This window comes from Rutidosis leptorrhynchoides, chromosome 4 (assembly GCF_046630445.1).
Source record: "Rutidosis leptorrhynchoides isolate AG116_Rl617_1_P2 chromosome 4, CSIRO_AGI_Rlap_v1, whole genome shotgun sequence".
NCBI lineage: Eukaryota > Viridiplantae > Streptophyta > Magnoliopsida > Asterales > Asteraceae > Rutidosis > Rutidosis leptorrhynchoides.
Genome location: NC_092336.1, coordinates 88,408,273 through 88,428,640, shown reverse-complemented (window position 1 = coordinate 88,428,640; position 20,368 = coordinate 88,408,273). Strand labels below are relative to the sequence as shown.

Genomic DNA, 20,368 nt, shown 5'->3' with positions numbered 1-20,368 from the left:
ATTTTATGGTGTTCATCGTGTTTCCAGGTTTTAAATCATTAAGTTAGCATATCATATAGATATAGAACATGTGTTTAGTTGATTTTGAAAGTCAAGTTAGAAGGATTAACTTTTGTTTGCGAACAAGTTTAGAATTAACTAAACTATGTTCTAGTGATTACAAGTTTAAACCTTCGAATAAGATAGCTTTATATGTATGAGTAGAATGATGTTATGAACATCATTACAACCTCAAGTTTTCTGAATAAAACTACTGGAAATGAGAAAAATGGATCTAGCTTCAAAGGATCCTTGGATGGCTTGAAAGTTCTTGAAGCAGAATCATGACACGAAAACAGTTCAAGTAAGATTTTCACTCGAAATAAGATTGTTATAGTTGTAGAAATTGAATCAAAGTTTGAATATGAATATTACCTTGAATTAGAAAGATAACCTACTGTAAATAACAAAGGTTCCTTGATCTTAGATGATTACTTGGAATGGATTAGAAAGCTTGGAAGTAGACTTGCAAACTTGGAAGTATTCTTGATTTTTATGAAACTATACTTATGGAATTTATGAAGAACACTTAGAACTTGAAGATGGAACTTGAGAGAGATCAATTAGATGAATAAAATTGAAGAATGAAAGTGTTTGTAGGTATTTTTGGTCTTTGGTATATGGATTAGATATAAAGGATATGTAATTTTGTTTTCATGTAAATAAGTCATGAATGATTACTAATATTTTTGTAATTTTATGAGATATTTCATGCTAGTTGTCAAATGATGGTTACCACATGTGTTAGGTGACTCAAATAGGCTACTAAGAGCTGATAATTGGAGTGTATATACCAATAGTACATACATCTAAAAGCTGTGTATTGTACGAGTACGAATACGGGTGCATACGAGTAGAATTGTTGATGAAACTGAACGAGGATGTAATTGTAAGCATTTTTGTTAAGTAGAAGTACTTTGATATGTGTATTGAAGTCTTTCAAAAGTGTAAGAATACATATCAAAACACAACATGTATATACATTCTAATGGAGTCGTTAAGTCTTCGTTAGTCGTTACATGTAAGTGTTGTTTTGAAACCTTTAAGTTAACGATCTCAATTAATGTTGTTAACCCAATGTTTATTATATCAAATGAGATGTTAAATTACTATGTTATCATGATATTATGATGTATGAATATGTCTTAATATGATATATACATTAAAATATCTTTACAACGATAATCGTTACATATAAGTCTCGTTTCGTAATTCTTGAGTTAGCAGTCTTGTTTTTACATATGTAGTTCATTGTTAACACACTTAATGATATATTTAAATATCATTTTATCATGTTAAATATAGTGTATCAATATCTTAATATGATACATATGTATTTAGTAGACGTTATCATAACGATAATCGTTATATATATCATTTCGAGTTTCTTAACTTAGTAATCTCATTTCTTATGTATATCACACATTGTTAATATACTTAGTGAGATACTTACTCATCATAATCTCATGTCAACCATATATATATGTCTACATATACCACAACATGTAGTTTTTACAAATTTGTAACGTTCGTGAATCGCCGGTCAACTTGGGTGATCAATTGTCTATATGAAACTTATTTCATTTAATCAAGTCTTAACAAGTTTGATTGCTTAACACGTTGGAAACATTTAGTCATGCAAATATCAATCTCAATTAATATATATAAACATAGAAAAGTTCGGGTCACTACAACCATGTCTCAAGACGGCAGCCAATCTCCACCCTCAATTCAATCAACCCACACTAGCTAAATTAATGATTTAACAAGTCAATTAGCCAATCTCTTGAAAAACAACATGAACTATCAACAACCCAAGATTTCTGATACTTTGAAAATCGGGTTGAACTTGAATAGTTCAAATTATCCCCTTTGGGCTCGAATGATGAGGTTAGCTATTGGAGGTAAATCCAAAGCTCTCCTAACTCATCTAACTGCAAACCCAGTTGATACAAACCATGAGACCTACGATCAATGGGAATAAGAGGACCTGATCGTGTTCTCTTGACTGATACAGAACATCGAACCAAGCATTGCAAGCAATCTGACATCCTTTTCTACAGCAAAATTGATGTGGGACGCCTTGATTACAACTTACAGCAGCGGTACCGATAACTCCAAACATATGATTTATATGTCAAGGCGACTGAAATAAAACAAGGAAACATGCATCTCGAAGAGTTGTGGATCAAGATGTAGGGCATTTGGGGAGAAATTGAATCAAGAGATCCAAATCCCATGGAGAACGCCTCTGACATCATTAAATACAACAAGATTCGAGCTGAGCACAAGCTATTTCATTTTCTAAATGCCATAGACAAAAAATACGATACCATTAAAAGGGAGTTGCTTCGTTCAAATCCGTTACCAACGGCGGAGGAGGCATACGCCGCCGTTAGAAAAGTGGCTGCACACCGTCAAATATTAGGGCTATCACCGAGTGGATCCTCAACCAGTCAAGATATTGCAACTGGTTTGGCTACAAGTGACGGCAATAAACCCTCTGCTCATCTAACCCAAGTGAATCGAAGCAAGTATCCACCAAAAGTGGATAAATCAAAACTCACATGCACCAAATGTGGTAAATCAAGGCATACAAGAGATCAATGTTTTGAAATAAAAGGGTACCCGGAGTGGTGGAACAAACAAGGAAAGGCAGCAACGGTGGAGGAGGCCGGCGAACCTACCACCACTACCAATGCAACCGATCTGGGTTTTAGAGGTCTCACCACAGAAAAAGGTACAATTTTTTCACCAAAATCTTTTTATTTACAAGATAAACAAAGAAAAAGAGATGGAAAAGTCACCAGCAACACCACCACCGCCGCCATCAATCACGATGGTACAATTACAGAGAGATAAAAAGAGATACAATCTCTCTCTACGAATAAGGTATTCGGTGGTAATGTGACAGAGAAAGAGAGAAAAAAATTTCTCTTTCTACCTCTCTTAGTGTACCAAACAAGATTGAGGAAAATGACGGGGTAAGTAACCCTAGGAAAAACTGGGCAGATTTATTTAAGTTGGGCCAAGGGAGTGATAACCCGAAAATCCCCCAGCCCACAAAGCCTTTTAAAACCACCATTGGGCTTAAACAGACTGGCAAGTATACTAAGCCCATTCCTGAACCTGTAAAAAATGCTGGTGGGCCAGAACAGGGAATAAAGCCCAAACTTTTTAAACCCAAGTTTTTTAAAAGGAATAAAATTGATAAAAATAATAAGGTTTCAAAAAATATTTCTATAAAATCCAAATCGGATATTCCGTGTCAAAATACGTTTTCTATTTTAGCAAAAATAAAAAACGATTGTGAAAAACCTTCTAAAGCAAATGTTGCGTCAAATAATTTAAAAACCACCTCCTGGATATTTGATTGTGGGGTCACGGACACTATGACATTTGATGAGGCCGATATCATTACTAAAACTAGACCTAGGAAAAATAAAGTACAAACGGCTAACGGTGAAATTGTTCAAGTTAAAAGTGGTGGGACTATTGAAATTTCACCAACTATTAAATTACCTAATTGTCTATATATTCCAGCTTTATCTCATAAGCTGTTATCGATAAGTCATGTTACTAAAGAAATAAACTGTAAAGTCCTGATGTATCCGACTTTCTGCATCTTACAGGACATTCGGACATGACTGTTGATTGGACGTGGCACTGAAAAGGGGGGTTATACTATTTGGACGAGGTTTCTCAACAAGGCACCATGTCACTTGCTCACGGAACACCTACGAGAGAAGCCTGGTTATGGCATAGAAGATTAGGTCATCCGTTACATGCTTTATTTCCTAGTTTGTTTCCATCAAATGTTGTTTAAAATTGTGAAACTTGTATTTTGGCTAAAAGCCACCGTAATACTTTTAAACCTAGTAATACTAGGAAGGATGTACCTTTTGCTTTAATTCATTCTGATGTGTGGGGACCAGCTCCGGTCATTGGGGGAAAGAATTTGCGATACTTTGTCCTTTTTATTGATGACCATACAAGGATGACATGGATTTATTTCTTAACACACAAATCAGAAGTTTTTGAAAAGTTTTCTCACTTTTATAAAATGATAAAAACTCAATTTGACAAAAATATACAAGTTTTACGATCTGATAACGGGGGTGAATTTGTTAATACTACCATGAAAACCTTTTGCGAACAAAATGGGATTATTCACCAAACATCTTGTGCTCATACTCTCGAAAAAAATAGAGTAGCCGAACGTAAAAACAGATTACTCTTGGAAATGACAAGAGCCTTATTAATCGAATCTAAAGTTCCAAGGAGTTTTTGGCCCGGAGCTCTTGTGTCCGCTACTTATCTTATTAACCGTCTACCTACCAAGGTTTTGGGCACAAAGACTCCTAGAGATACTTTGTCCCAATTTCACACTCTACCAACCTCTCTAAATATTGAACCACGAATATTTGGGTGCTCGGTCTTCGTTCACATTCCAAAACATGAACGCACCAAACTTGACCCTTGTGCTGAAAAATGTGTTATGGTGGGGTATGGCATAAATCAAAAGGGGTATAGATGTTATAGTCCTAGAAAACGTCATGTCTTCACTACTATGAATTGAAACTTCATAGAAACTGAATACTTTTATAATACTCAACTCACGAGTGAGGGGGGAAAGAGGATAATGACACTCTCAGTTGGATAAACTGGATACCCAAATCTGACAATGTTCAAACTTCTACTACATCAACTTCTACTACATCATCAACTCCAAATCCTAATCCTGAACCACCAAATCCTAATCCCGAACCACTAAATCCCAGTCATGAATTACCAAATCCCAATCCTGAACCACCAAATCCTAGTCCCGAATCACCAGACAATGATCAAAATGAAATCCTCTTAAGTAATGAACAAGGAGGGCAAAACAGCTCAACTTCTGCTGAAAATACAGAAAGATATGTGCTACCGCAACTAATCAACAGAGGTGTACCACCAAATAGATATTCCCCAGAAAAAGAAGCACAAAGATCTAGATATCCTATGGCTAATATGGCACAAGAAAATCTGTCAAAGAAGGTCATCAGTTCAATTCCGCAATTTACTCTGAAAAAATTCCAACTTCCGTTGAACAAGCTCTAAAATCAAAAAACTGGAAAGAAGCAATAGAAGTTGAAATGAAAGCCTTGAATGATAATAACACATGGGAAAAATGTGTTGTGCCCCAAGGAAAAAAATCAGTGGGATGTCGGTGGGTATTTACGATAAAACATAAACCAGATGGTACTATTGAAAGATATAAAGCTCGACTGGTTGCGAAAGGGTACACTCAGACATATGGGATCGATTATTCCGAAACATTCTCTCATGTTGCAAAGATTGATACCATTAGAGTTCTCTTTTCTATTGCTGCAAATGAAGATTTGCCACTTCACCAATTCAATGTGAAGAATGCCTTTCTCCATGGCGAATTAAAGGAAGAAGTCTATATGGAAGCACCACCGGGATTCACTAATAACTTTAAAAATAGGGAAGTTTGTCGACTTAAAAAGGCTTTATATGGGTTAAAGCAATCTCCACGGGCTTGGTTTTGGAGATTTACGTTATTTATAAAAAATATGATTTTAAACAAAGTAACTCAGATCATACTCTGCTTTTTAAACGAAAAGGAAATTTAATTACATGCTTAATCATTTATGTTGATGATATGATAATAACAGAAAATGATAAAAAGAAAATTTCTAACTTAAAATTAAACTTATTTAGAGAATTTGAAATGAAAGATTTGGGCAGACTTAAGTATTTCTTGGGGATTGAAGTTTTACGATCCCAACAGGGGATATTTATCTGTCAAAAGAAGTACGTTCTTGATTTTCTTGCAGAAACATGTATGATTGATTGCAAACCAGCTGATACTCCAATGATTCCAAACCAGAAGCTATATATGAAAGATGAAGCTGATCTTGCTGATAAAGGGCAGTACCAAAGGATGGTTGGGAAACTCATATACTTTGCTCATACTCGGCCTGATATAGCACATGCAGTTGGAGTTGTGAGCCAATTCATGCATCAACCACAGGTTCACCATATGGATGCTGTAATAAGAATCATCAGATATTTGAAGAAAACAGCGAATCATGGAGTTGTTTTCAAAAGAAATGGACATCTAAGAACTCAAATATACACGGATGCAAGTTGGGCTGGTGAGAAAGGAGATAGAAGATCTACATCTGGATTCTTCTCACTAGTCGGGGGCAATCTTGTGGCATGGAGAAGTAAGAAACAAAAGGTTGTCTCATTTTCAAGTGCTGAGTCAGAATTTAGAGGAATAGCAAAGGGGGTAGTTGAAGCACTATGGATAAAAAAGTTGCTAACAGAGATTGGGTTTCCTCCAAATGAAGCCATTCAAATCTTCTGTGACAACGAAGCTGCAATTGCCATATCAGAGAATCCTGTTCAGCATGACCGAACCAAACATGTAGAAATTGATCGACACTTTATCCGAGAAAAACTTGATGATGAAATCATTTCCCTTCCATCTATCAGATCAGAAGATCAACTAGCTGATATTCTTACCAAGTCAGTAAACGGGAGATTATTCAGTGAAGTTCTGAGCAAGTTAAATATTGGAAACCCCACTATTTAACTTGAGGGGGAGTGTGAGAATATTGCAAATAATAACAACTAAATCAAGTAATCATATTTTGAGTAAGTTGACTTTATAGGAATCATATTGAAGAGTCATCACTTCCCATTTTAGAGGTATCACAAGAATCATAAACTGCTAAAGTAACGGGTCTAGCCTGCTCCAGATCTGCAGCCTCAAATGTTTATGGGGGTTCCAAAAGCAATATTGGATCCATCCCATTTAGGGAATTAGCTGTTGACCTCTATTGTGTATAAAACACTTGTTCTTGTAAACAAAGAATAACAATTCAAGCTTGTAAACATTTTCAGTGTTCTTAATACAAACAATCATTATTCTTGTCTATCAATTGAATTGAAACTATAATCATTTTTAGATAGCTTCAACTTTGTTAGTTCATTCTCTAGCTACGAGGTTAGTCGGTTTGATGGGCCTTTCATCTTTGATGAAAGCGTCTTGGTTATATAATATTTTTGGGGGGATAAAAAGTATAGAACTACTCCATAAATTAAACACGCTACAATGATGAATGGTTTAATTAACATTTACATTTACATTTTCATTTAACTAAAAGAAAGAATAAACAACCGCAACCCGGTAGTTTGACCCATATTGATGCAGGCTGGCCTGGCCCTATCACAGTTTAATTTTTCGAATTTGTTGGTCCGCACCAACTTGAACACACTTTGCAGCACACTAGCATAGTGGTCCTGGTAAAAAATTTGGTCTGGCACCAAGGCCGTACGGTATTGTTCACGATCCGCCATTTCCATATCTGTTCTCTTTTTCTCCAGATTCCGCCGACTGATATCCCTCATTCATCAATCATCACCAGCTACATACATATACACATAAATATTACATATATACATATATACATACACAATAACATAAAACATTTGTCAATTATTTTCTTTTGTTTTCCAACATACTTATTGCCGCCTGTTCGGCGCCGGAAAATATCTACGATCTCGAGCGATCTCAACTCCACCACACACACACTGGTACGTTATCACACTCTCTCAATAAGTGTAATTACTAATCAGAGATCATTTGAAATTAACCCTAACATGTATCGTTATGCGATTTTAAAGCTATGTTTGTTTTGCTTAATGAATATGTAATGATTTTGATTTATCAGTTATTCTGTTTATGATCTGATCAATGCTGATGCATTAGATTTTTGTTGTCGATTCCATAATTTTTGTATTTGCGATATGTGTATTTTGCTGATGAATTTTGTAATGCTGCTTTGAATGAAATGTCTAGTTAGATTTTATTAAGGCTATGTTGTGGTTTAGTCTACTCTTTGTGGATTATATTTAATTGGGGATCGTTTGGTTAATGATAAGGAGTTTGGTTCATCATTCTAATTAGGGTTTGAGATTTGAAGTATCAGGAGTACATATGATGTTTAAAGGTTTAAAAAAAGTTCCGCTATGGTGAAATATATTGGGAGAAAGTTGTCACGTTGGCTGTGCGATAGTAATTCTATCAGGAATTTAGAGATATGTGTTAATATAATGGTGTTCAATTTTCACTGACGAAGATGAAGATTTTCATTGCTGTTAAAGCATCAATTCATCGTGTTTGCAGGATCTATTTTGGTACGGAGATGGATTTGAAGGTTAAAGCATGCAACCCACACTAGCTTGTTTCTTTAATTTTATTGGAGAACTGAATAATCATAGTTCTCCTCTTGGGCTTACGAGCTCAGATATTTGGAACCTTGGTTTATAAATTTAGTATATATTGGGTATGATAGCCTTCTAATGCTAATCATTTGTAATGAGGACTTAATATCTCGTTGTAGGATGATTAAGTTGAGAACTACCGTGCCTGTTTTCTATGGTAGAAATGGTATTAAATATTTAAAACATGCCTACAAGAAGAAATAAGATGTCACACTTCAGCTTATCGATTGCATTATGCTTATTGAGTTTAAGTTTCTTTTATTATTTGTTTTTCAGTGACCAGTGCATTTTTTTATTTTTTTTAGTTTTGAAAATTCATGACTCTGCTATAATTGATTGACGTCAAGCAATCTGTTTCTGCAGGTTTTTTAGTGGAAAACATTGAAGATTTTAGTATAGATGCCTCTAGCAAAACTTTTAGGTGCCAGTACTCAAGACACAATGAAAGTAGACGAAGGAAATGATTCGTTGGATACTTTTATTCGACAAGCAGTTGGTAAGGAACCCTTGTTTTCGCTCTCAAGAACAAGTGACAATCCTGTGCAGTGGATACAGTTTCTTCATCAGCTGGATCAACAAGGTATGAATGCATCTCCTTATTGTTCAAAGTTAGCTGGATACAATTCTGGGAGTGTTAAATAATTGCAAATAGATGAGCTGAATTTACAAACGCATGGCCCTATGTCAAAGATAAGCATAACACTATAGTGCTATCGATCCACGATCTTATATCAAGTTACCATTTAATGGCATTGCCTTTCGTTTGAAGCAGAAGTGGAGTAATTGAACCATTTACTTAACAATGGATCAATTTTTGTTGTGTTGTATGTCAAATGGCTTGTATATATTTTTAACCTAATAGCGAAATGGGTCAGAAGGGTTGAAAGTTACCCAAAGTCTATTGTTGATACATACAACCTGTAAATAGTTTATAGCAAAATTTAGATTATCATTGTGTTGATTTTGTTTTTGTAATCCTAAATAACGCAATAATCATAATCATTTATAGAAGTACAAGAAGTATTTCTGGGTCAGACCTACCCGACCCAGCCCGTTTTGACCCTAAACAATAAACAAAGTGACATGTTATCATACCCTCATGACCTTTTGCCATTATGATGGTTAAACTGAGATTAACTTTTTATGTGCAGATATCCCAGGTTGGCCCCTGCTTGCTCCGAAAGTTCAGATGCATAAATGCGATAAGTGTGCTCGTGAGTTCTGTTCGCCTATGAACTATCGGAGACATACACGGGTGCATCGCCGATCTCTGAAATTTCATAAGGTTTTATTTTTTATTCTAATTCATAATTCGTACTATCTCTTTCTTTCATCCTCCACCCTTGCCGATTATAAGTTCTAACTTGGTAGCCTTCCTTTTCATTTGTAGGATCCTCAAAATTATCGTGATTTACTAGGTGCATTTTGGGATAAGGTAAGAACCTTTAATTTCTTACTGAGACGTTGTTACTTAAACTTATTCTATCTTACTTGCTTTTTTTTTTTGTTTCAAAAGGCTGATTATATTAAAAGGCAATGAGCCAAACAGGAACAATTCCGTCTTACTCACTGATTTGTCTTATGCAGCTCTCATATGATGAAACTAAGGAATTAATGTCTTTTAAGGATGTTAAACTGGAGGTACTGATCTGGTTGTTAGTTCCTTTCTGAATATATTTTAGGATGCTATTATATGATGAACTCATAAACTGGCCATCACTTTAATCATTTAGCACCTTTTGATTTTTTGCTTCTTAAATGAACTCATATCAATTCTGTGTATCTCCATATCTTCCACAATCAACTGCAATATGAAAATGAGAGGCAGGAATTTCAACCTTGTAACCTTGAAATGGGCCAATTTATCGTTGGAAGTTTTAGAGTGTCAATGTTTCATACTTTAAAACATACCTGAAAATGAAACATGTCAAGTAGATCAAGCTGGTCAAATTCGAGGAAGTCACGCAAAGCGGTATTCAGTTGTTAACCTCTTAAACGAATTTATTCAAACGAATTAGTTACTAAGTATAACTCTTACAAGCTTATCCAATATATCAACTGATTTTAAAGTAAAAAAACAATGTGAATTTGTGTTTTATATGTTGGATTCTTTCTTTCTCAGAATATGAATTTTTATGTATCCCTAAGCAGTTATCTCCGACTGTTTCTGCTTTTCAGGAAGTTCCAGGCTCATCCATAGTTATGAATATTACAGCAAATCTCAGGAAATCAGCTTTTCTATCTCTTCCACAAGTTTATGTGAAGGCCGGTTCGGCTCTTGTGGTAAGCATTTATTGTTATGTTGTAAAGTTCTCTTATATATTTGCTTCTCTTGTTAATTTATTATCTTTGGTATGCTTTTGGATCATATGCAGGATATTATCCAAGATAGACCTACAAGGCTTCCAATTACTTCCCAGGAATTGTTTAGCATACTAGATGATGCCAGTGAGGGAACGTTTCTATGTGCTGGAACTGCTGAATCATTGCAAAAATATGTTTTTGATGGGGAAGCCGGGAAGATCGGTCTTGAGATGAAAAACTTAATTGCTTGTACCAGCTTTCTTGTTGAACAGAAATTGGTATTCTTTTATACTCTCATTTATTAGTAAAATAGCTTAATATTATTATACTTTGTACCATGCTGATTTGGCATTCTGAAGGGGTATAGAGCTTTCTTAGTCCATGAATCAAGGTGTGCAAAATATGGTCCCAACGATTTTACTGAAGAACCGAATGGATACCGACTATATTTGTGTTGTCATCCGGAAACAGAACCGAACCCATTTTCTCTTGAAATATATTAGCCACTATGCTACATTCTAGGGTTTTTTATTGGAATATTGTCATGATTTTAGTTTTGAGAGAAACCCCATTGAGACTTTCTAAACTAGATCTCTTCTCTAAATTGAAGTTAATATGCTGTGTTAAATGTGAGCTTGAGAAAAGTCAAAATTACATAGAGTGATTTGGAATCCTGCTATAAACAATTAATCCTAGTGGTCTTTATTTGGTAATAATCTTCTTGTCATTTATTTTCACAAGTTTTAAAAATGAAAATTCAAATGATATAACTAAAATTTGAGACATTGTTTTATACATCTTAGTTGATTGGTGCTCTACCAAGAAATCCTGAATTTTTAATATTAGTTTTCACTTCTTGTTAATGTTTGTGTTTGTTATTAATATTAACATGCCAGTTATGAGAACATATTGCTTAACTTTATGCATCTGTAGAATTGCAAAGCTGATTTATCTTGAATAATGACTAATGGATAATTTTCCTACTCAATCAGGTAAAGGCATGCCTTGTAGACAAAGATGCTGAAGCATTAAGATGCCAGAAGTTGCTTTTCGAAGAGGAGGAAGCTGCTCAGAAAAGGTATATTGACACTCTGTCTTCATGTTTGTTTCTTTACAAGCAACATTTACATATTTGACACATTGGAGATATTATATTTCTCAAATTTACCTATCAGTTGGTAAATGGTTGAAATTGCTACATTTGAGACCTACATGATCAACTAAGCATTATATCTTAATCATTCTGTTCATTACTCCCTATCAACCATGACCAATTTTCATATGATGGTAGGTGATATATATATGTATACACATAAATGAATACCTAAAACCCACTTGAGTCCTGACCCACCCATTATGCCACCTTAGAAACTACCCGATGTTTGAATTCTTTTCTTAATTGATAGAGTTATACCCTTTTTTACGATTGTAAACAGGCAAGCTGAGTTGTTGGAAAGAAAAAGACAACGAAAGCTTCGGCAAAAGGAACAAAGAATACGGGACCAGCTAAAGGTAGATGCTTATCCCGCTTCAACCGAAGCTTCGAGTCCTCAGTCATCTATCGAGGTTGATTCTTCTACACCGGACGAAAATTTATCCCTGCCTGTGGAGCCCACTAAACTATCAAACAGTGAGAACAACATTGATATTGAAGCTCAAGGTGGGTCCACCAGTGATCATTCAGATTACGCTATTAGACAGAAACCCGAGTACCAAATGGTTCATAAGAATGGTTTTAAGCATTATGTGGCTCGATGGCAGCCGTCAAATTCAGTAAAAAGTAGACGAAACAATTATCATGTGGATCATAGTCTGAAACGGGTACATGCACACAAGCAGAGGGAACAAAGGGGGGTTGGTGGTAGTAAAGTATGGACCAAAAAACCTAAATCTGAAAACGGTGGTGGTGGAATTGAAAGGTTGAGAGTACATAACGATGCGATTAATCAAACGGATCAGAACAATGGTCAGTTGATGATTGGTTCCATATCTGTGACGTTGCGAAACAGTTTAGGTGAGCCACATAAGGTCAATAGTCTCGTTGTAATTCAAGAAAATGGTGACACGTGTCAGCTGGCTGAGACCACCAGTAGGGAAGTATTGGCTACCATGAGCAATCATGATTCGTGCGAGTTGAATGTAAATGACGAGAATGCAAATAATTCTTGTTCACAAATGGAAGATAAGGAGAAGCAAGAGCGAGTTCCAATTTCTGTTCATGATGCAAAAGCGTTCCTCGCACAAAGTATGCACTCTCTTCCCCGTATCTGTTATTTGTTTTGTTCGTATAACATCAAGGTTTGTGTAAAAACAAGCAAGATGCAAACCATTTCTCCACAAAAGAAGCCTTTCATGATCAAAATCAAGGTTGGAGAGCAACCTCGCTACTCGAGGAGTATCGGTCGCACACTTTTTGGGGTGTACTCGGATGTTGACCAAGTTTGACTTTGATCAATTTTGACCTTGTTTTGACTGATATTCTGAGGAATATCGAGTTTTGGCCGAGTTTGACCGAGTAATCCTAGTTTTGACCGAGGTTGAGCGAGTAATTGAACTGAGTACTCGGACCTATCTTAAATCCGAGAACATCGCTGAGTTCTACAACCCTGATCAAAACTATAGGAGGCAAATGGTTGGGTTGGATAACGTGCATTTGAGCACATGTGGAAACAGATGGGTTCGGATCGCCCAAAAAACATTTTTCTAATTTTTAATGAATTATGCTAAATAATTCTGATACCGATAAGTTTAATTAATACAATAACGATCTGGTTGTATAAATAAATAGAATCAGGATGCTCTTTCAGTCTTTTGATCTGTTATGGTCCATTTGACGTCGTTCATTTCTAGCTAAACCTTTTGTTTATTATCCCTTTGATCTTTCAGAGATACAACATAACCGTAAACTGATCCATTAATTAATAAATGGTTTAAAGCTGTCACCTTTAATCAAACCTTTTGGGTTTTGTAACTTATAACAATTGTCTAACGAGTACATAACTATTGCAGGATGGAAAGAGGCAGCCTCGGGGGAACATGTAATGTTGCTTCTATCTTCATGCGAACCGCCTATTCGGCCTGATGCACATAACAATCATTATCCATCGGAGCGTGTCATTCTTGGTAACGCAGAGAATCGATTGGTAAACACAGGTGTGGTCATATCGCATACACATGGAAATGGAAATGGAAATGTTAAACCTCAATTTAGAACGAAACCTGAGAAAGGAATGAAGATAAAGTATATTCCGAAACAAAGACCCACTAATTAGGAGGTAAGAAAGCAAAACGCAAAACGAACAAGATCCCATCTTTTTGCCAAGTGGTTCGAGTTTGAGTCTCTTCAAATACAGAGTATGAGTTGGTTGATAGTATTTTTTATCCAAAAACTGAAAAATACCTCGCGATGTGCAGTTTTATTCATAGCAAGGGATTCCAGTTTACTGGTGGGTATCAGAGAAACAATTTTATTTTTATTTTTTTGGGGTCAAGAGCCATGGATTTTTCTCACAATTTGTGGTTTAGAGGGGAGGCATTAGTTTGAAATACTATTGAATTAGATTAGACTTTATTTATTTATTTATTTATTTTTGGTGTTTATGTGCGTTTAATTCATTGTTTGCTAGAAAAAAAATCACAATAACCTCTATTGTTTTGAAGATTAATTTTCTTATGAGATGTACTAATTTAGTATATCATCATCAACAAAAGCAGCAGTTGCTGCTTATTTGTCTCTGGTGACTTTCAAAACCATGATCATACAAAGATGATATTTTCATATCAAAATTGATAAATTCACTGCCATTAACTTTTTATACCGTATAAATACAGTATAAATACATACCGTTGTGGTAAATTTATATATTTTATACTCCGTAGTGTATATCATCATTCGTACCATAATATTATGGTAGTGATATATACACAACCAATTTTTACAAATAAAAAACTAAACATGTTTTACAGTGTTGTACTGTACAACACTGTAAAGCATGTTTGGTTGTGTATTTGTAAAAATTGGTTGTGTATATATCATCACCCTAACATTATACTCCTATATGATAATGGGTCCCACTGACAAATACCATAAGATTCCTAGTTCACAGACTACAATACACTTACGTGTCAATCACACCCACCACTAACCGCCATATCAGTAACCATTTTCACCCTTCACCTAATCACCTCCAAACCCAAATTTTCATTTCACAAATCACCCAAAAAAAAAAAAAATTTGTGGATTCTGTTCCCATTTTGACTCATCTCCAAACCCAAATTCATTTCTCAAAGATCATGTCAGGTGGTGTAGAACCCATAGCTCTAACAAGCTCAAAACCATCACTTAATCTTCACCAAAACACCACAACAACTAACCTCTTTTCATTTCAAAACCTGAACGCAATCGCACTCATAATCATCCTAGCTTCATCAGGCATGGTTGGGGTTCAAGATCTTTCATTTGTTCTCCTTTCCTTTTTCTACATCTTCTTCTTCATGTCCAAACTCGCTTTCCCTCCCCTCTCCACCACCCCGGACCCACCGATATTCGGGGCCCACACCCGTCTTCTAATCGCCTACGTGTCACTCGGCGCAATCATCGGAATCTTACTCCCAGTTGGGTACATAGTTCACGGCGTTTTACAAGGTGATAAAGAAGGTATAAAAGCAGCTGCACCACATGTGTTTTTATTGGCTAGTCAAATAGTTATGGAAAGTGTTAGCTTTAATGGTGGGTATTCGTTACCCATTCGGGTCTTGGTTCCGGTTGTTTATAACAGTATGAGAATGTATGCGATTTTGGATTGGGTTAAGAGTGAGATTATGAAACGAAATGAAATGGGTAATGATGGGATTAGTGATAAAAGGTTGGTTGTGGGAATTAGTCTTGCTGTAGTTAATTTGGGGTTTTGGGGGTTTAATCTTTTTGGGTTTCTGTTGCCTTTTTATTTGCCTAAAGCTTTTAAGAAATATTATGCTTTTACTGATAATGATGATAAGCAATCTTAAATCAACTTAGGGTTGTGTTAATAATAATTGTTGAGTTTTATTAGTTTTGTGTAATTTTATGGTTATCTTTAAACTTAGTGTTGTATATATACATATATACATTTTTGAAGATACTGTTGCATATATTTTTTTTTTTGCATTTATAAAAAATTCATTAAGTTTATCATCAGGGCCGGATATTGACCCATGCAACCCGTGCGGCCGCACAGGGCTCAACATCTATAACGGCCTCTAAAAAATATCCTAACATTACATATATATATGCTCATTTTTACATATTTTGGTCCATTTATTAATTAAAAATAGAAAAATCGGAAAATAAGATACATAATCAATATCGAATACTCCGTAATTCAATATTATGCTCCAATACTACACGTTCATCCTCCAATACTTAGATGTCGAAGCTTAGTATTATGTTATATAGAAAAAAAAAAAATTTGTATACAAAAGGCCCACTTTTATTTTTCGCCCAGAGCCCATAAAATTAACGAGACGGCCCTGTTTATCATTAACTAGTGGGTAAGGCCCGTGCGTTGTACGTTTTGATCCACGTTTCAATATTTTAGTATTCCTAATTTAAATAGTTGCATAATCAAGTTTATTAAAATCCTCAATAAGGTCGAGGATGTTGTTAAAAATATATACCATATAATTCTAATTGTATCTACAATTACATATGCATTGTAGTTTTAATAGAAAAAAAAGATGGCTAAATATAACCCAATGAAAAGGCAAACAAATACTTATTTATATAATCATATGTTAGGTTGATGAGTAGCTAAATAGAGTATAAACAATCTCTACAATCACAAAGAAATTATGAAGTAAACACTTAAATTGGGAAATTGAGTATTTTAAGTTTGCTTACATTTAATGTTAATGTATTCACCTGATTTGTCCTACAAAGATGCTTTAGATTTTGCATTAGCTGCATATCTTACGAAGATGTTTTTAATTTTGCATTAGGTATACCTAAACATACATTTAAACAGCCTACAATCTTTAAACAAGTATATTAATATTTATACGTGTCCAAATTTCTCTTGTATGCGTGTCCAAATTTCTCTTGTATGCAAAAATATTCTCTAATTATATCATTAAACAACACTATACAATCTCAAGTTCATGTATCATTTAATTTGACAATCTCTGTCATGTTCAAAATCAAAAGAAGGCAACCGAAAAAAAGTTAAGTAACTTGAATCTATAATAGTGTAGATTTATTATTTCTATGAAATACATGGGTACAAATTTTTACAATAATATAAATTTCTAAAGTAAATTAAAAGTAATTGAATTAATATTGAATCTATATTAACCTTATTAAATGTACTGTTTCTAAAAAAATTCTTCTAGCATGTCAATTTCAAAACAACCATTTCCCGCATATAAAGAAGGCTCCTTAGGCGGGTCCCAACGGTTCGCCCAGGTCCTCCGCCCACAGCCGTCCAGCCTGGGCGCCGATGGCACGGAGGCCGCCCAGGTTCAGCCCAGCACTCCGCCCAGCTCCATCTGCTTCGATTTCGTCCAGTTTGAGCATATTTGAGGACGGCAGAAGCTTAATTTTGTGGTACTTTTTGCTAGTGGTCTTGTACAATTGATTAATTAATTAATATAGTGGGTGAGGAAGGAGTGTCATTGTTGAGAGTGTTTAGTCCTGGGTTTAGTCCTGAAAAGGAAGTGGGATGGAGGTGCTGATGTGGCGCTGAATGGTTGGTTAGTCCTGAAAGAAGTAATGTCTTGATTGGGAGCACTCTAAACTCATAAAAAACTAAACAGAGTCAGTTACCATTCTATGTGTTATCATTTGGCATTTGGTGTCCATTGTTCTTGAGTGCTGCAAGTATATAATTTACAATTTGTTATATTTACCATCATTTGTTATATAGATAAAATTAATAACCATTTCGTTCTTAATTTAGTATATATAATAAAATAATTCTAGAATAAAGATCATGAATATGTTTATATTTAGTGAATCTGTTTAACTTTTTTAAGAGTACGTCCGTCATTTTTCGACAAAGAAAGCAATCCTTAATGAAAGAATTAGAATTTGGGACATGTTCTTAGCCAAGTTGAAGTTTGACTTCAAATTTTTAGTGCGGCCAAATTTTGACATAGCAAAGATATAACGATGCTATTTTACTTTATAACCCTTTATTATCAAAACTTAGTTACAAAATTTTTACATATTATTCCAAACATATTATTCTTTGAAGGTTAAGTTTACTGGGTTAGCCTAAAATCTCAAAACATTCATGATAAGCTATAAATATAAAAATTAAACTACCAAATAACATTACATTAAAATATATAAATGAATCAACTAAATTCACATACGTCATTCCTTTTTGAAGCGTCCATATATGCCATAATTATGCATTTTACCTTCACATTATCTTCACTCTAAATGGAATATATAGAATGTAATTTCCATAAACATTATTGATGTATTACATGTGAGTCACATATAATGATTGAAGATTAAAGGGTTTTTCTCTCTGACTTGGGAGATGTGCCCACCGGTATTTTTCAAATCCTCCGACCCAATCTCTCGTCTCCGGTAACTTCTTTCTTCCGTTTACTTACATTTATTTCCACTTTCAATCTGCACCAACCATCACCTATTATGACCACTTTAAAAGCTCCAAAATTTGCGTGCCCAACCCTTACTTCGCTGGTAAGGTCATTCCTTTTTTTTCCGATTAGCTTTTTACTTTCGGTGATTTTTATTCATCCATCTTTACCTCTTTTATGTCTTTTTAATTTTTACATCAACTAATCCTTTTATTGAGTTCATAAATCTTTATTTCTCTCTGATTTGGGTTTTGAGCCCTACGGCTCTTTCTCTTCCCGGTGCTTTTTTCAGCCATTTTTCGGTCAATTTTCTTCGATTCTTCCTTATTTCTTCGTCTCTTTTCGATTCTTTCTATGGTTGCTGTTGATTCTTTCAGTTTCGGGGATTCTATCTTCGTTGGGAGACTTAATAGGGTTTCTCACAATCTTCTTAATGATGAATTTTCCCAAATTGGACCGATTAAGGAAATTAAATCTTGGTCGTTTAGGCGGTTTGCTTTCATCTCCTTCGAGCAACCGGATCACGCAACATTGGCGATTGAAGTGATGAATGGTTCGTCGATCTTTGGGTCTCCTATCTATGTCGGTAGGCCTTGCAGACGAGGTGTTAGTCCTTCTAGTCGTGGTCTGTCTTCTCGGTCTCCTGTTTCTCTAGCTCCGAATCGGCTTATTTCCGATGGTTTGGAAAGGAACGTGCTATGTGTTGATTAGTCTTCTTTGAGGGAAGACAATCTGAAAACCTTCTTGCTTAATTGTGAAGCTTCGATTTCAAATTTCAGAAGAATCAGGCCGTATGCAGGGGTGGTAGAATGTGGTGATTTGGTCTCATATTCAAATGTGCTTGCTAAGGGTGATGAGTCTGGCTTTGATTTGGTGATTCCATTTTCTCCAAAGGCTGAGGCCTTTTTCAGGTATGTCTGGGTCGAGTTAAGGGGTTTTCCAGCGAAATTTTCATCATTGGACAATGTCAGAGATATAGCTAATAGGGTTGGAACGGTGGTGAGAGTGGCGAATTCTTCGCCAGAATCGTTAGGTTTTGGCTCTGTTTTTGTTTTTGTTGAAACCTGTCAGGTTAAGCATATTCACGAGCTTGTGCCTATGTCTTTGATTGCTGATTCTGTGATAAATGGACACATTTGGGTTAATGAAGTCTCTGAGTTTTCGGTTGTTGATAGAATTCAGGCTGCCAATGTGTCGATTAGTTTTGTGCAAGATGTTAATGATTTGGTTGTGAAGAGTGTGAGGACAGGAGGGAGTAATGGAGACGATACTGGTCATCTGGGTGTTAATGAGTTCGGTGGTGAGGTTGTGGGTGCAGGTAGGGAGGAAGGATTGGATGGGGGTGGAGAGGATGGGATTGGTTTTTTATCTCCGGTCACTAATGGTTCCAAGGTTGGTGTAAACGTTTCTAACGATGTGAATTCTGGAGGCTGTTTTGACACACCTTCGTTGGTTACGTACTCTTTAGATAAGGTTCAAGTGGCATTAGAATCTCATGGTTTTCGAAAACGTAAGCGAGTTTGCAATTCGGGCCCAGGTTCTTTAGAGAGTGGTGTGATCTTAGGGAGTGGGTTTAAGAGGAATGGTGTCAGGGAGACGAGATTTAATCCGGTTAGTGTAGGTTTTGAATTTGGACAATCGAGTAACACAAGGGACGAGGCGACAACGGGTCGAGTGGAGAGTCTGTTTGGTATGGATCGTGGCGGGTTTGGGAAGGCTAACGGGCATGATGACGGGCTTGGTTGTGGGTCCGGGTTGGGTTCTGTTTCTGGGAACGTGAACGGGACTGGAGATGGGCCTGGGCTGAGACATGAGGCGGCTAGTGGGTTGGACAAAGGAGGAGGGTCGGGTGGAAAGTTTAGTTTCTTTGAAGAGGCGGTGAAAGATTTGGAAGGTTTGGTTCGGGTGGAAGGAAAGTTGATCGGGTCGAAGACATTTCCAAAGTTTAATGAGAAAACAAAGGCGCGGTCAAGGAAAAGTAAAGGGGTGGTCGTTCGTAGATCCAAGTTTGATGGTTAATTTGTTTCGTTAGTTGATTCGTTTGGTTTTTTGTCTCCTTTTGTTATTTGGTTAGTTTGTGTTTTTGTTGAGGTTTGTAGTTTGGTTGGCCCCGATGCCTTTGTTTGTTATCTTGTTCCGA

The 20,368-nt window shown here is 35.7% G+C and overlaps 2 protein-coding genes across 3 annotated transcripts; both read left to right on the top strand.

The window, feature by feature from the left end:
• The first annotated feature begins 7,462 nt into the window (after positions 1-7,462).
• On the top strand, positions 7,463-14,275 carry LOC139841177 (uncharacterized). 2 transcript variants are annotated; one of them, XM_071831405.1, is made up of 10 exons: positions 7,463-7,647; positions 8,701-8,917; positions 9,489-9,622; positions 9,728-9,772; positions 9,925-9,978; positions 10,516-10,620; positions 10,713-10,919; positions 11,634-11,719; positions 12,078-12,886; positions 13,651-14,275. In XM_071831405.1, exons 2-10 carry the CDS (start codon positions 8,737-8,739, stop codon positions 13,911-13,913), a joined length of 1,884 nt encoding a protein of 627 aa, XP_071687506.1. In that variant the 5' UTR covers positions 7,463-7,647; positions 8,701-8,736; the 3' UTR covers positions 13,914-14,275. The 2 variants fall into 2 exon arrangements, with proteins under 2 accessions (XP_071687506.1, XP_071687507.1); XM_071831406.1 differs by lacking the exons at positions 7,463-7,647; positions 8,701-8,917; positions 9,489-9,622; positions 9,728-9,772; positions 9,925-9,978 and adding an exon at positions 10,199-10,309.
• A 659-nt stretch (positions 14,276-14,934) lies between these two features.
• On the top strand, positions 14,935-15,648 carry LOC139840793 (uncharacterized). The gene has a single exon (XM_071831038.1). The coding sequence runs from the start codon at positions 14,935-14,937 to the stop codon at positions 15,646-15,648; it is 714 nt and encodes a 237-aa protein (XP_071687139.1).
• Positions 15,649-20,368: the final 4,720 nt, after the last annotated feature.

What these genes read in the sequence shown, in the direction of transcription:
- LOC139840793 (XM_071831038.1), top strand. Translation starts at nt 14,935, where the DNA reads ATGTCAGGTGGTGTAGAACCCATAGCTCTAACAAGCTCAAAACCATCA.
- LOC139841177 (XM_071831405.1), top strand. Translation starts at nt 8,737, where the DNA reads ATGCCTCTAGCAAAACTTTTAGGTGCCAGTACTCAAGACACAATGAAA. An exon ending in TAGGTGCATTTTGGGATAAG is followed by an intron (nt 9,773 to 9,924) that starts GTAAGAACCTTT and finishes TGTCTTATGCAG; the next exon opens with CTCTCATATGATGAAACTAA. An exon ending in TTAAGGATGTTAAACTGGAG is followed by an intron (nt 9,979 to 10,515) that starts GTACTGATCTGG and finishes TCTGCTTTTCAG; the next exon opens with GAAGTTCCAGGCTCATCCAT.